At 45.1% G+C, this 14,427-nt stretch overlaps 1 protein-coding gene across 18 annotated transcripts in view; it reads right to left on the bottom strand.

The window, feature by feature from the left end:
• BIN1 (bridging integrator 1) overlaps positions 1-13,795 on the bottom strand; it is a 90,191-nt gene extending 76,396 nt beyond the window's left edge. For 5 of the 18 annotated variants that reach the window (XM_074548736.1, XM_074548744.1, XM_074548737.1 and 2 more), the window contains exon 1: positions 13,588-13,791. In XM_074548736.1, coding sequence (XP_074404837.1) covers positions 13,588-13,671 — 84 coding nt within the window. In that variant the 5' untranslated portion in view covers positions 13,672-13,791. Of the gene's footprint in view, positions 1-13,587 lie in introns of all 18 variants that reach the window. The other 13 variants (XM_074548728.1, XM_074548730.1, XM_074548741.1 and 10 more) reach the window with 5 other exon arrangements.
• Between the last annotated feature and the right edge of the window lie 632 nt (positions 13,796-14,427).

The raw sequence follows: 14,427 nt of genomic DNA, 5'->3' as shown, positions 1-14,427 counted from the left end.
TCAAATTCACCTCCTGAGCACCTCTCCCTTAACTCCCATTAATCCACCCTCCTGGATAATCAGAGTAATGCTCTTTAAACACATCACACAGGGCAAAGCCACTCTCTGTCTGCAGGTTGTGTTAGAGGGCACAGCGACCCTGCAGGTAACATGACTGGGAATATTATGCTCCAGAGCCTCCAAATAATCCATTTATGGAGAAGGGTCCCCAGAAGAGGACATGACTACTGCAGAAAAGGCACTTTTGCTGAGTCTCCTGGCATACTCAAATACAGCTGGCTAAACAGCAACATACTGCAGTCCTAAAACAGTGTTCCCTCCCCTCCTCAACCACCCTGGACAACATCTCACCTAATTTAAGAGTGACATTGGATGAATCATTTCTGTCTGTGTGAAAGAAAATCATCTTGAGAAGAGCTGGCAGCATGATTTTCCCCTCCTTTTCTGATAAATTGTCCAGGTCATCAGCATCCACACTATACAGAATTGTCAAAAAGCCAGTGCATGGGAACACCAAAGGAGAAGACACTGGGAGTCTTCATCACAAAAATCTGCTTTTCTGACTCCCTGACCTTGAAGCAGGAACTGAAAAAGGCTTTGGCACCCATTGCAGGAGAAATCAAACTGGTGCACAATGAACCAGCAGAAATGGAAAGCTGCTGTTAGCACCTATCAAATACCTTGGAATTAAGGTGGCAGGGAACTGCAACATCATTTAATTCTCTCTTTTGTCCCAGGAAAGGAGCCAGCTAGATTCATTAGTCGGTGAGCTGTATCCTCATCCCTCATTCCCCCTTCTGTGCAGTCACAGTCAGCTCACCCCATGCATGAAGAGGCTGGAAGGAAGGCAGGATTCTCACCCATCCCTGCCAGCTGAGGAGCTCAGACTCAGTGAATTCAACAAACAAGGATAAAGACAAAGTTTTTCATTCAACAGTAAAACCTGATTTTTTGCTGCCACTTAATATTACAAACAAACCAAATTAGGGTATGACATTAACATTAAGGATGTGGCTTCTTACATAAAAAACTCTCAAGTGACTGAGATGCAGCACTAACCTCTGAAACTGCTCCAACAACAACAAAAAGGTCAGTACAAGTGGGAGACTGGCCCAACAGCACTGCAACAAAAAGCCAGCCTTGGAAATAGGTGAACAGCAGCTGCTTGACCTAAACTGAAACCTGAGTAGAAGCAAATATCTATCTTGAAAGTCTGTATTCACTGTTATAAGAGAAAATTAATGTACCTTCTATATATCTAATATCAGCCTTTATAAGGATCACTTTTCTCTAGAAAACAGCCATATTGACAGTTTAGGAAAACACAAGAACAGATCTCCAGGATGCAAGTGTTATTTTCCTCAAAGCAATCTACAGCATGCTTACAGAAAGATACAAATAAACCCGCAGCTCTCCGGATGTTTTGCAAGCACTCTCTGCGTTGGCCAATCAGTTAGGATGAAAGGTTCTTTTACCTACATAACCACAGGCTCAAACCAAGCATCTCCTCTCCCACAGAGGGCATTTGGAAACAAGACAAGCCTCGAGAGGGTGAACTGGCTGGGGACCCTGGTGTGCATCTAGTACTGACACAAACTCTGACATATCAGGATTTTTTTATATGAAGATTTTAGTCTCTTCACTATGTTCAACATTTTAGGTTGTTTCTCCCCCCCTCTTCACCCACAGTTTTTGCAGTTTAGCTCCATTTGTCAGTCAAGTCTAAATTAAGTGATGCTCCAGCAGGAGCGGGGCTGTGACAGACAGCATGGAAAAGCAATTCCCTGTCTCCCTGGCAGAATGCTTCGTGTCTGCACTCACACCCTTGCAATGCAGTTCAGTGTCTGCCTAGCCCGAGGCCAGCCAAGCACCTTCAAAAGCAGGTTCCATTTCAAGGCTCCTCCTACATTAGTTGATGTATCTTGTTACTCCTCTCTCTGTTTAGGTCATTTTGCATTATGCCTGCCCTGCAGGTACAGCCCAAGCACTGTGTTTGTACTCTAGCATGAATTCAAGGGTTGGTTCTCAGTTATAACCAACATTACATAACAAACTGAAAAAAATAATTATTTCCTCCTTTTTTTTTTTCCTTAAATATATCTACGTTCCTCCCCCCCATCCATCTCCAAATATTTGACTGAGATGTCATGATCCCTCCAGGTCTAACTCACTGTATTATTTAGTGGACTCTTTTTCTCCCTTCTATAAATGAACGAGCTTGCCTTGCTAAACAAAAGCTTATTAGGAAAAAAAGCATTGGGTTTTTATCTTTTCCTGTTCTTTACAGATTTTAACAGTTAAAAAGAAAACTTAGGTATTTTCCTCTCCTATCCTTTACTCTTCACACACATCCCCCATTTATCTTTAAGGACATGAAAATGTCCTGCTTTTCACCACCCAAGCTTTTGAGAATAAAAAGAAATCCCAGCAAATGTGATTTAAACTTCACTTCCAATTTTTTCCTCATCAATTTTATAGCCTTCAGTCAGGGGTTTCAGAGAGTCAAACCATAAGCTAAAGAGAACATAAAATTAAGACGCCAGATGCTAACTACAGGTCTAGTTGAGCTGAGCTGGGACAGCGGCAATGCTCAGGTACCAACCATCCCACTGCCCTGTGGTCCTGTGCATTGCTTGTCTTTTCCCTGTTCCCACACTTTTTGCTGCCCCCTAGTCCCCCATCCAGAACTTCCCATCAAATCTACCTATGAGAGGAGAGATTTGAAATAAAACCAGGTAAAGCAGCACAACCAGAGGGTTGATAATGGAGCAGCAGAATGCAGAACAGAGGAGGAAAAGATGCAGCCAGAGACGACACATCTCAGTGGCAGAAGTAGTTTGAGAGTGATGTGAAACAGCTGCCCCAGCAGGAGTAGCTGGGTCAGGTGGAACTTCAGTCTGTAAAGACAAGACTGTATTTAAGGCAGGCAGATAGAGACACAAAGAAAGTGCTCCAGCAGCAGAAGACAGGGCAGCAAAATAACTATTCAGAAGTGGTCACTTCTCCCACCAGAACAAATCCAATGCCAGAAGCAGGCACCTGCCTCAAGAGATGTGGGAGATTAAGAATATTAAAAGCTTAAGCCAGAGTTTTCAGACTTTGAATGCTTTAATCTTGACACCTTAAGCAGATGGCCCAGTTCCTGAGGTGCTGAAAACACAGCTCCACCAGGAGACACAGCTCTGTCATGTCTGGGGTGCCCAAACTGCACACAGGTACCACTCTACCATCACTATCACTGCCCCCTCAGCCCCTGGCTGTGCTGGTGACACCTGGCCATCCTCACCACATGCAGCTGCATGCCTCATTCATAACTTTGGGGGCAATTTTTTTCTACTTGGTTTGCTCTTATTTCAAAGCAGGCAGCTAAAAACACTGTACCCCCGAGTTCATGCTATTCAGCAAAGCACAAACTGGAGAGAATATGTATTTATCAACACCCTGAAAATAAAGGAGGAGGAAATTTCAGTCTCAAGAAAGCAGGTAAATTTCCACCCTCCCTTCTGTCTGCCCCAGCCTTTAGCAGACACCAAAGAGAGGCCAAAAAAAGTGGCACAACTGTGGAGCTACATCCTAGCTCTGTAGTTAATAAAGCCAAATGGCATCATTTAATTCAGCTGGCATCAATGTGACATTCCAGGCAACACAACTTCAGCAACATCAATGTCTATTACTTGGGTAGGCATTTAACATAGCTTAATTAAACCCTATCTATAGCCAACAGTAACACTAGCAAGAGGAATAGATAGTATAAATAGTGTTGTTTGCACAAATTCCCCGTCTCAATTCCTCTGCCTCCTCCTCTGCAACACTCATTTTAAATGCTGATACTTCTGCATGAAGTATTTTTATTTTTACACAGGCCCTGATGCAGAATGAAGCAACCAAATCAGGAGAACATAAAAGGCATTTGAGGCCATGACTGAGCTGGAGAAAGAGACAGAGGAGCAGGTGCGTGCTAGGAGGGAGGGGCCAAAGAGCTCTTCTAAGCCAAAACAATGCTGGGGGGGGAACTCCAGAAGGGACAGGCTGGATGCACAGCCCTTAGAGGCCGGTACAGCTCCTTCACAGGTTCACAACCACCTTGCTGAACAACAATGAGAGCTTCCCAAGTGCAGGACAGATTGGGAACACGTGGCACACGCAGTGGGGCACAGGAAAGACACGGGCATCTGGGTCAGCTATTGCCATTCCCTGAGCTGGAAGGTGATGCTGCAAGGGACCAGCCATGGGGGACTTAGGAACAGTGCCCTCCAGGGCCAAGCTGACCTGCAGAATGTGGTTTGTCCCATGAAAGTGTGAATGTATGGATCAACAGATGATCAGCTCTTGGTCCTTCCCTAGCAGCTTTTGAACAGCTCTTCTCCTTTTCAGCTTTGCTTTTTCTTCAGCAGAGCTGAAGGGCAAGGAACAGCAAATTAGAGAGCCAGGCTTGATAGGGCAAGTCTTCTGGCTGTGAATGAGTGTTAAGTCCATCAGCTTCTTTGCCAGAGCACTTGTTAACAATCTGGGCCACACTGGTTTTGGAGAGGAAACTCACCACAAAGTGCTCCTCAAAGAGCCTCCTGAAAACTGAAGGCCTCAGCTGGAGACTCAGGACTGCCAGCTCAGGAAACATTCCAGCTAAAACATCCCAGCTCCAAGTCACCTTCACCCAGCATGACAAAGCAGCTCTTTTAACCTACAACATCCACAGCCTCGTGGTAAGGGCATCCAGCCCTGATAACGCACACTTCCTCCTGAATTATTTATGGCCACCAAGGGTCATGGAATAAGGGGAGCAAAACCTCCAGCTTGGCAAAAAGCTCTAGTCTGGCAACTGCCTCTGACATCCATTCAAGAGAAGTCCCAGACCATGAGCAATTGGGTGCAGCACACCATTCCAGAGCTCTGTGACTGATGGATCACATCACCCCTTCTGACTCCACCACAGCCAGGTGAACAAGCCCTACTGGTGTCCCAGCCCTGCACAACATCTGTTCTTCCTCTCCAAAGAAACACAATCTCTTTTCCCACTTTCTTCAGCTATTTCCATAAAAATTTTACTGGTCAAAAACAGTCCTGAACCTTTGCTTACAAAACCATCCATATCCAACTTCTGCAAAAATATCTGAAAACCCTTTTACGTCTTTTGGAATAAACTTTTACCGAAACAAACCAGAATCATCTGTTTTAACTGAGACTGTCCAATATTTACATTGGAATTATTTCAGAATAGGGAATGGCCTTTTTTGGCAATACAGAATGCAATCACACTGCAGATACTAACAAATAATCACACTGACTGCTTGCATGATGTTGGAAACATTATCAGAGCAAGTACATCCTTTTAATAGCTCATGTTTATTAACACACAATTAAGCTTGGCCTTTCACAATGGCTGCCCAGTCTAAACAGACCAAAAAAAAAATCCCTAGTATCCTTCTACTGCAGAGGTAATTTCAATACACTGAAGAATGGCCATGTCACTCCTCTGCTGAGGAAACTGTACCTAAGGAGTGTTTCAGTCAGAACCCAAGTGTATTTCTCCATCTGAATAATTTTACACTCTCCTTGAGCACTGTTCCTCTTATGGAAGCTGCCTCTTTCTCAACAGAATTTTTCCAAAAACATATTATCAAGCAACCTTTGAAATATGCTGTCCCTCAGTACAACAACTTAAACCCTTTTTGTGCCTCATGTGTCAAACTCAACACCTGGACCAAAGGGTCACATTGCACCCACAGTGGGGAAAGACAGTAGCTCTCCAGGACAACACTTTACTGCTTGAAAATTCAAAATTAATAAGCTGAACATTCAAATGCCAGGAAAGGAATTTCCTGCATTTTTTAAAGCATACTCTTTTTTTTTTCCCCCTCAAAGTTTTGCCCATTTTTTCCCCACAATGACTACAGAAGCAGGAATAAGGAAATAAGGTTGGTCCTTCCACTCGAGACTCACAGAGCTGGCCGGATCAAGACTTTAGTTATAACAATTTACAGGAATGGTGAACTTCACCTACAAGGGTACTGGAGAGCTACAAGATCAGCATATCTGTTAAATAAAAAGATTCAGAGATCTACATTTTCTTCAAATGTCAGGTCTTTATACCTCCTGGATAGAAGTTTTCATCTGTTGCTGGCACCATTCCAAGTAAATCCAATGGGAAGAATTGTTGTTTCACTCTGCAAATACCATCCAACTCAGTTCTGAGTCAGTTAAGTCACACATTATTGTTCCTGGCCTGATAAAATGTGCAATCAAGCCAAGTAGTACAAAGGAAAAAAAAAAAAACCCAAAAGTGTAAACACTTTTAGCTGTGTTTTCAAATACTGTAGTTTCTGTACCATTGAAGTTCCCTTTCCATCCCTGCTGGCAAACAAGCATTCAGCTCTGTCTAATACAGTTCCAAAGCAGAGTATTTTTGCCCAGTGAAAAATGTTTGCACTTCAGCTGTATCAACCTCTAATCTCCCTCCTGAAGGGCTAACTTTGAAACAACTGAGAAACTAATGCGGCTCTTAAACCAAGTTTAACAAAAAGTTCTAAACCTATTTAAAATAAACAAATCAAGTACAATCAGTTCAGAATTACAAAAAAAAAAGAATTTCAGAACAGGTTACCAGCTTTCTGAAACTGCCTGTCAAATCCTTGCAGAGAGGGCTGCACTCCTGCATACCAAGAGATTAAATACAGCCCATGGTTTTCACAGAGGGATTAGTTGCTGTTAAGCACTGCTTTCTCCTTATTGGTGAAGTTTGCACTCTCCATCCTGCCTGGCAGCCTATATTAAGAACACACTGCCACCCAGACTACTTCTTTCTTGTAAAGAATGGGACAGAAAGAAAGGCAACACTGTCTGGCTTTCAGGACTCTCCCAGCAGCACTTCTGTGGAAACACTGACTTTCAGAAACTTCAACCTCCCAGCCACAGGTCTGAGTAAAGCTCACTCCAACCCAGCCCAAACAGTAGAAAATTCTATGTTGCACATGTGTACTAGCAGAGATCTGAGCAAACACAGAACCTATTTCTCATTTCGTAAAGCTGCTCCATAGTGACTCTGTCCGTGTGAATGTCCCAAGCTCTGGGTTCCAAGTTCATCACAAAACACAACTCCCTGCTCTGGCAAACCCTTCCTGAATGCAGGCTCCCAACATAACAAAGGAGAAACCCAGGGGGAAAAAAAGGAGAGAAAAAAGGAGAAAAAATAAATTAAACAACTATCCGACTTCAGCAGGTTGACGAATTTCTATTCCCTTCTGTTTTCCTTCACATCACAAATCTACAAATCTAAAGACAACTACAAATCTACAGAGAGGTACTTTCTGAGCAGCAGCTAAGAAACAAAACTATGCAGGAAAGTTGGCACGTTGAAAATATAACCCAAACAAAAAAAAAAAATACTCATCAATCCTATTTCCTGCTAATAAATACACTTCAAGTTTTTCTCCAGGAATGTGGCACAGGACCTACCCTGCAGCACTTGCCAGCTTCATGAAGATCAAATACCTTCAGAGGATAGGAAAGTGCCCAGGGAAACCTGAAGAGTCTGAGGTTCTCCAGCCACTTGGATGCACCTGCTGAGAAGACACCTGACAAGATTTATTCATCCCCTGTGCCACTGCCAAATAGCTCAGGCAAATTTGCAGGGGTTCCCTCTCCTGTTCTGACAGTATTAGGTACTCAACAAATACCATATTTAAATTGATTTTGACTAGCAAGAAAATGGAAATTATTTTCTTCTCTCTTCCATCCCCTCCTGTGAGAGAAGTCCCCATTTAGCTCAGTAGAAGGGATGCCAGAATGGCACACGTTTGGTGGCACTCATGCATTCAATATCGTAGTTGCTGGAGAAACGCAAATAAACAATCCCTCAAGAGAAGGCTAAAACAGCCTGAACTCAGAATGGACTCTTTTGCACAATTCTACTTGCCAGCAGTGCTCCAAGGAGGCTTTATTCATATTTAATGTTTGTTCCCATCTCATCACTCTGGGGTAGAGAATTCAGAGTCTCCTGGTCAGCATTAACTCAGTCTCACCCCATTAGAAGCTGCTGGTCTGCGCACCCTGAAAGGGCCAGCCCAGGGTGACAGCCCTGCCTGCTCTGCTTGGCAAACTGAGTCTGATCACATCGAGTGCCAGCACAGAACGTTGGGAAGACAGGCTGACCCCTCTGTGCACAGGTAGGCAGCCAGGGCTGTAAGATGATCCTTGCAACGCTGCAGAACTCACACCACAGGCAGCTCAGGTGTCTAGGCACCATTGCAACAGCAGAAAAAAATAGCCACTCTAATACCTGTTAACCTAAGGCACCCTCTTGTCATCCCACATCTCTCTAAACCAGAGCTTTATTACACATTTGATCCCAAGCAACAGGGTCTTGTGTCTCTGCCTAAAGAGTCAGGAACAAAGGAAAACTTGTGTTATTTCTAAAGGCCCTAAGTCCAGTTAGATGCTGAACCCAGCTTTCCCCAATGGCTTGGCTACAGCCACGTGCAAAGAGCAATCATGATGTTGGAAAGAAAACAAACATCCGTGCCTGGAAATACAAACCTTGCCTAACAGCATGCAGGATGGAGGGACAGCCAGACAAGCTTTGATGTCACCCCCAGAGAGATGAGGTCTGTAACACTCTGCATGGCCTAGAGCCTCTTTAAAAGCCCACAGAGAAAAGAGATCTTCCAGATCCTGCTTCATAAACCTCATCTCACAAGAACTGCACTGAAAAGGACTGTTTGCAAGACTAGAACTCACAGGGAAGATAAAATGACAAGGAAAAGGGTTGGGCCTTTTCCAATCAGAAAATTCATCCATCCATGAGATTTTGCTTCAAATAAGAAATCTGTTGCCAATAGCCAGACAGAAGGGCACCTTCAGCACGGCACTGTAAGTGCTCTGCCAATCAAACCATTCCATGGGCAAGGAGACATGTGGAGCCTGGTTTCCAATTTCACCTCCTCCCTGTGCCATGCAGATTATCTGATACCAGTAATACAGTCTGAGCTCACACTGGAATCATGTGAACGTTAGGGGCATTAATTCAGATCTTCCTGCTGTATCCAGTGCCTGTTTTCCAGCAACCTTTAGGCATAAAGTACCTTTGAGACTCTACCCATCCCCTAAGCCCAGCATTCTTAGGAAAGCAAGCTAACAGACAAAGTAAAAAGCCCTGTCTTTGTCATCTGGGGAGTCCCTCAGAAAAAAAAACAAAACTTCAATTTTCCTCCCAGATCAGTGGGCAAACAATACTTGTAGCTCTTCAGGCTATTTGTTCTTCGCTGGCACAACAAGGCAGACTGCCACCAACCCATCCTACCCTATGCAAAGGCAAGAAAAAAAACCATAGAAGTTTTGCAGAGACAGGAGCACCCTGAAGGAAAACCAATAAGGAACTTCTCTCAAGTAGGTAGATGAATTACTACTTCCCAATAACAGAGCTTTCTGCATCTACCATTTTTACAGAAAGGCTCCCTGCCCACCTGCAGAGTTTCTACAGAGCAGGGAGCCTCTGACAGGCTGGTAATAGCTGTATTTAAATTTGCTTTAAGGTTCCTGGGTACTGCTCATTAGTATGGACTCTCATCTGCTTCAACAGGGCTGAAATTTTATCCCAGGTGTTTTCTTCTGCAATGCTCCACCTATTGGAGCTTGACTTAGAAGGACAAAAAATATCTTATCAGGGCAAACTCAAAATGCAAACCATGCCTCCTGCAAACCCAGTTCCACCCAAACCACAACCTGTGAGACCAAGACTGCAGCCCAGACTCCTTGGACTGTGCAGCCAGAGGAGAGCAGAACTGTGCTCTGACAGATGGTTTAACCGGGAAAACTTCAAACAGATGTGGGCAAACATCAATGGAATTAACAAAGCCAAGAACAGGAAAACAAAGTGACATTTCATGGCAACAGGCAAGCCAGAGTCTGTGACTATAGACGGCAGTCTATGACCTAAATGTGACCCCCTAACACGAGTGAGTTGGGATTTCCAAACGAAACTTTGCCAGGTCCCACATGGAAAGCAAAGCCTTCCCCTTTGGTTAGGGATGGAGAAGGAGAAAAGGGGATGCCTTGGTTTGTTGGTACATCAGAAGATACCCATGACAAAATACAACAGTCTGTTCATGTCCCAGAACAGAGACTCCTCATTTTGCCCAGCTTTGTAACAAAAAGAGAGTGAGAGACACCACTACTATAGGATAAGAACTTCCCACACTCAGTCTAAGTAAAAATAAGTTCATTCCTTTCTACTCCTCTCCACACAAAAAAAAGCTCCCAAGAGAATTTTTTTTTTCTTTGTGATGTCAACTTTACCATTCATCTCCTCAGACAAAGCTATTAACCTGTATGCAACTTAAATCAACAGTTGGTGCCCATACAGCCAATGCATCTTTCCACCCTGAACCTCCACCTGACATGCAGAAGGAAAGCAAAGAGCCTGATCCTGTGACAAGGACACTGCCAGTCAAGATATTAAACCCAACTCTTTGCTCCTTGAGCTCAGCTCCCTGCTGGAACCCACAGAGTTCCCCTCACCCCAGGATGGCATCAAGTCATCAAGATGCTGTTTGAATTTGTTCAAAAGAGAAACATGCATGTGCAGGTAGACACATTCAGAAACAGGACATTATCAGAGGAAAATGGGAATTGTGTAAACTGGGGAGATTTTTTAAATTTTCCGAAGTGTTAAGATAAAACACAAACTTTAACCAAGATAATGGATTACAAGAATAAACAATAAAAAACTTGTAGCCTCATTGGAAGAGTTTAAGAGAGTTGCAAACACCAGGCTCCCTCTAAGACATCGTGACAGTGGGGGCATTACATTTTTACCCATATTTACGAAGTTTAGAATTATAAAAAGTCCAGAGTTCAGCATCTCAGTCTGAAAACCCTTCAGCTAAATTTTGGATGAATTGATCATGATTTCCAGACTAAATATCCTAATTAGTTGAAAAAGGTGATATGAGTTGGAAACAGTTGCATGGGTTCCTTCTGCAAGGTCTGTTCCTCTGGATAGCACCATCAATTTGATACATTTCACTGGACAGTTGGCAAATTATTGCCCAGTATTGTGCTTGAGGCTACCTCTGAGTAGAGATGGAGGTTAAATGGGTGTCCATCCCCTTTTTAAAACTACAATCGACCACTCCATCGTATATTTCCTGTGGGATTGCTCGAGTGCCTTCCAAAAATAGCCAACAGTTTTGCTGAAAGGCTCAAAACAAACAGCACTTCTGAGGGAATATCTTACATAGTTTACATAATAGGCATCTCAGAAGGGAAAAAAGGATGTGTACAGTGTTTCAATGTGAATTCTGCACTGAACAAAAAGACATCATTCTTTGCTTAGCACAAGGCTGAAATTCACCAGGAAGAAAACTGCTGAGGTCAAAGCCTCAGGGCTCACGTTGAGAAGGAAATATTCTCATGGGAAGAACTTTTTTATCCTTGATTCAAATGAAAATACGATATGGAAAAGGAACAGTCAGCTTGTTTAAGCCTCAAAAAGGAAAAGTTCGACCCTAGCCAAAATATATTCACAAAAAAATCTAACACATATTTAAGTTGTTAGCAGATCCACCTCTGCACACCTCTGCTTACCATTTTTTAAATTATTTAACACCTGGTCCTTATCTCCTGACCCACAGTTCACCCTTCCTGCTAAACACAGTATCTCAGTTTATAACTAAATACCACAAGTGTAGAGTGTCATAGCCACTGGTGCTTCCACATCACTTCAATTTCAGCTGTATCTCTCCTCAGAACCTGAAAGTGAACACTGACATATATTCCTCACTGCAAGTCTGTCCTTCATGGGTAAAAACTGAATGCTTCACAAAAGAAGAATTGTTACAGAGAATCCTGTAGCAGTATGAAGAGGCAAGTCAGATGGCGAAGCTAGCAATGCCATTTTTTTCTTTTTTAGAGAGCCCAGAGATTTAAGTTGTACTGTTTGCATCAGGGTAACAACAACTGAAGGGTCTAAAATTTGTGTTAGCAAGTGCTTTGGGCTTGTTTTCCTTTTCTCCTTAAAGCAAAACAAGCCGTGCTTTTCTCTTCCCAAAGAGACAAACAACTGCTTTCAGATCGTGCAAATCACCTGCAATACCCAGCTAACTCTCGATTATTATTGTCATTCCCAGTCCCCAAACACCACCAGGGAGTGAGCAAGGAAGTGAGCTAAATCAACAGCGGACAGAAATTTGTGGAAAATCCTCCCTAGGAAAAGAACCTGTGTGCGTTTGATAAGAGACAGGGCAGGGCTTGGCAGGTTCCAAGCTGCACCACTAAATATAACAACTCCATCAGCAGGCCCAGGAGCTCTACCACCTACCCTAATGTTAACGACAAATATGGTTGCCATCTGGTGGCTAACACTGAATGAAGTTTAGCATCTGTGACGAGTTCAAGGTGGACCAGATTCCCTGGAACAACAGTAGGATAAAGAAAACCACAGATGTGGCCGTGCTCACTCTTGTGTAAGAGTGAGACCAGGACCTTGTTGCTGCAGTTCCATACTGGATCTGGCAGTCATTGGGGAATTTTACAAGCAGTCAGACAAGTTCAAGGGATGCTCCTCGTCTCAGCAAGCGAGCTAAAAGTAGTGGATGCAGCATGGGCAACATTAAATAAAAGTGGTTTGGGCTTCCATTCTGACCCAGCAGCGTTTTTGAGCAGTGTCAGAGATTGGTACAAGGCTCAGGCCAGCACCGCGTTTAATCCCAGCCCTCCTAGATTAAATCTAGCTGCTAAAGATAACTCGCAGGGAACACGAGCAGCAGTGGGCAGATCTGCTCGCCCGCCCTCTCTCCAAGATGCACCAGTCCTTATTCAGTCAATGTCATCTCCAGCAAACCACTGAAAACCAAGACGAGCGTGCCCGCAATAAAAGCAGCTGATCAATGTCCCTGCGTAAAACGCCCGATAATCCCTGCCCAGAGCAGGCAGCTGGCATCAGATGCGGCATGCCAGAGAGATGAACAGGAAAAGTATCCATTGCATATTCCTGGCACCTTCTGCCGGCACAGGGGTGGGCGGAGAGCAGCGAAAGGGCTCCCGGGATTCAAAAATCCCCCCCCTCCCTCAGCAGATCGGCACAATCTTTAGAGGCCGTGTGGCTGAACCTCCATTCCAAAACGGGGAGCTCAAGGTCAGCACAGCGAGCAGCGATGCTGCTGAAGATAAGGGGCGAGTGTCCGTCTGTCTCCCTTCCCTCACCATCTTTGGTGTTACGCATTTAGCGCTATGGCAAAGCACAGCACCGCTCCGAAAACGCTGCATAAGCCCACCCTAAATGCCACAAGGAGAGGTCTCCTCCTGGTGAAACAAAAAGCATCCGCGGATCCCGCCCGGGCGAGCGGCGCTCCCGCTGCCGGCCGGAGCCGATGCCATGTTTCCGGCGAGCCCGCAGCGCTCCAGTGGGGACACCCGGCATCCCGGGGATGCACCGGGAACCCGGCTCCGCAGGCAGGGAACGCAGCTGCCATCCTCCCCAGGCACCCACTGTGCCAGACCCATCCCTGCTCCGGGCAGGGCTGTCACCATCCCCGGTGCCCGCGGCCCCCGCTCCCAGCCCCGCATCCCGGGGATGCCCCCCGTCCCCGCTACCTTCTCCTGCGCCCGGGTCAGCTTCTTCTGCACGTTGCTGGCGATTTTCCCGGCCGTGACCCCCTTGCTGCCCAGCTCGGCCATCTTGCCTGCTCTTTTTAACGGGCTGCGAGCGGCGGACCGGCAGGAAGGGGGGGAAAACCCGGCGGGCAGGCGATGGCCCCGGCCGTCACCGCCGCGCCGCCCGCCCGCCGCCTTTTAAAGGGACCGCGCTGCCTTACAGGGGCACGCACGGGGCAGGTTCGGCACGGATCGCCCCCACACTGACTGCTCCGGGTCCCCAGGGGAAGGCAGCACAGTGGGAAAGTCCGGGAAGCATCGCAAGGGATTCATCTTAGGTGGTGGAATGAGTTTGCTGGCATCTTTCATCCCGCAGCAAAACGCCACTCTTGTTTTAAGAGATTTGTGCCACTAATTGTTATCACTGATTGTCCAAATTCACATGACAAAGGTACTTTCTAAATTACTCCTGGATATTCACAAGCACAAAGAGAACTTTAATTCCTTAAGGAAGGGCACCTGGAAATTAATCAAATCCCCGATTTTAAAAGGTGACATGAAATTTCAGAACATTCCATCCTTTAATCACGGAATTATTAAGGTTGGGAAAGACCCCTCATAATTGAGTCCAACCATTACCCCAGCATCACTGTGTTCACCACTAAACCATACCCCAAGTGCAACATTCCCCCACTCTTTGAACACTTTCAGGGATGGTGATTTCACCACATCCCTGGGGAGAACATTTCAATGCCTAACCACCCTTTCAGTGAAGAAATTTTTCCCAATATCCAATCAAAACCACCAACAGCACATCCTGAGGCCATTTCTGCTAGTTCT

Source organism: Zonotrichia albicollis, chromosome 10 (genome assembly GCF_047830755.1).
Source record: "Zonotrichia albicollis isolate bZonAlb1 chromosome 10, bZonAlb1.hap1, whole genome shotgun sequence".
Classification (NCBI taxonomy): domain Eukaryota; kingdom Metazoa; phylum Chordata; class Aves; order Passeriformes; family Passerellidae; genus Zonotrichia; species Zonotrichia albicollis.
Note: the sequence above shows the minus strand (reverse complement) of the source record. Positions and strands in the feature narration are given on the sequence as shown.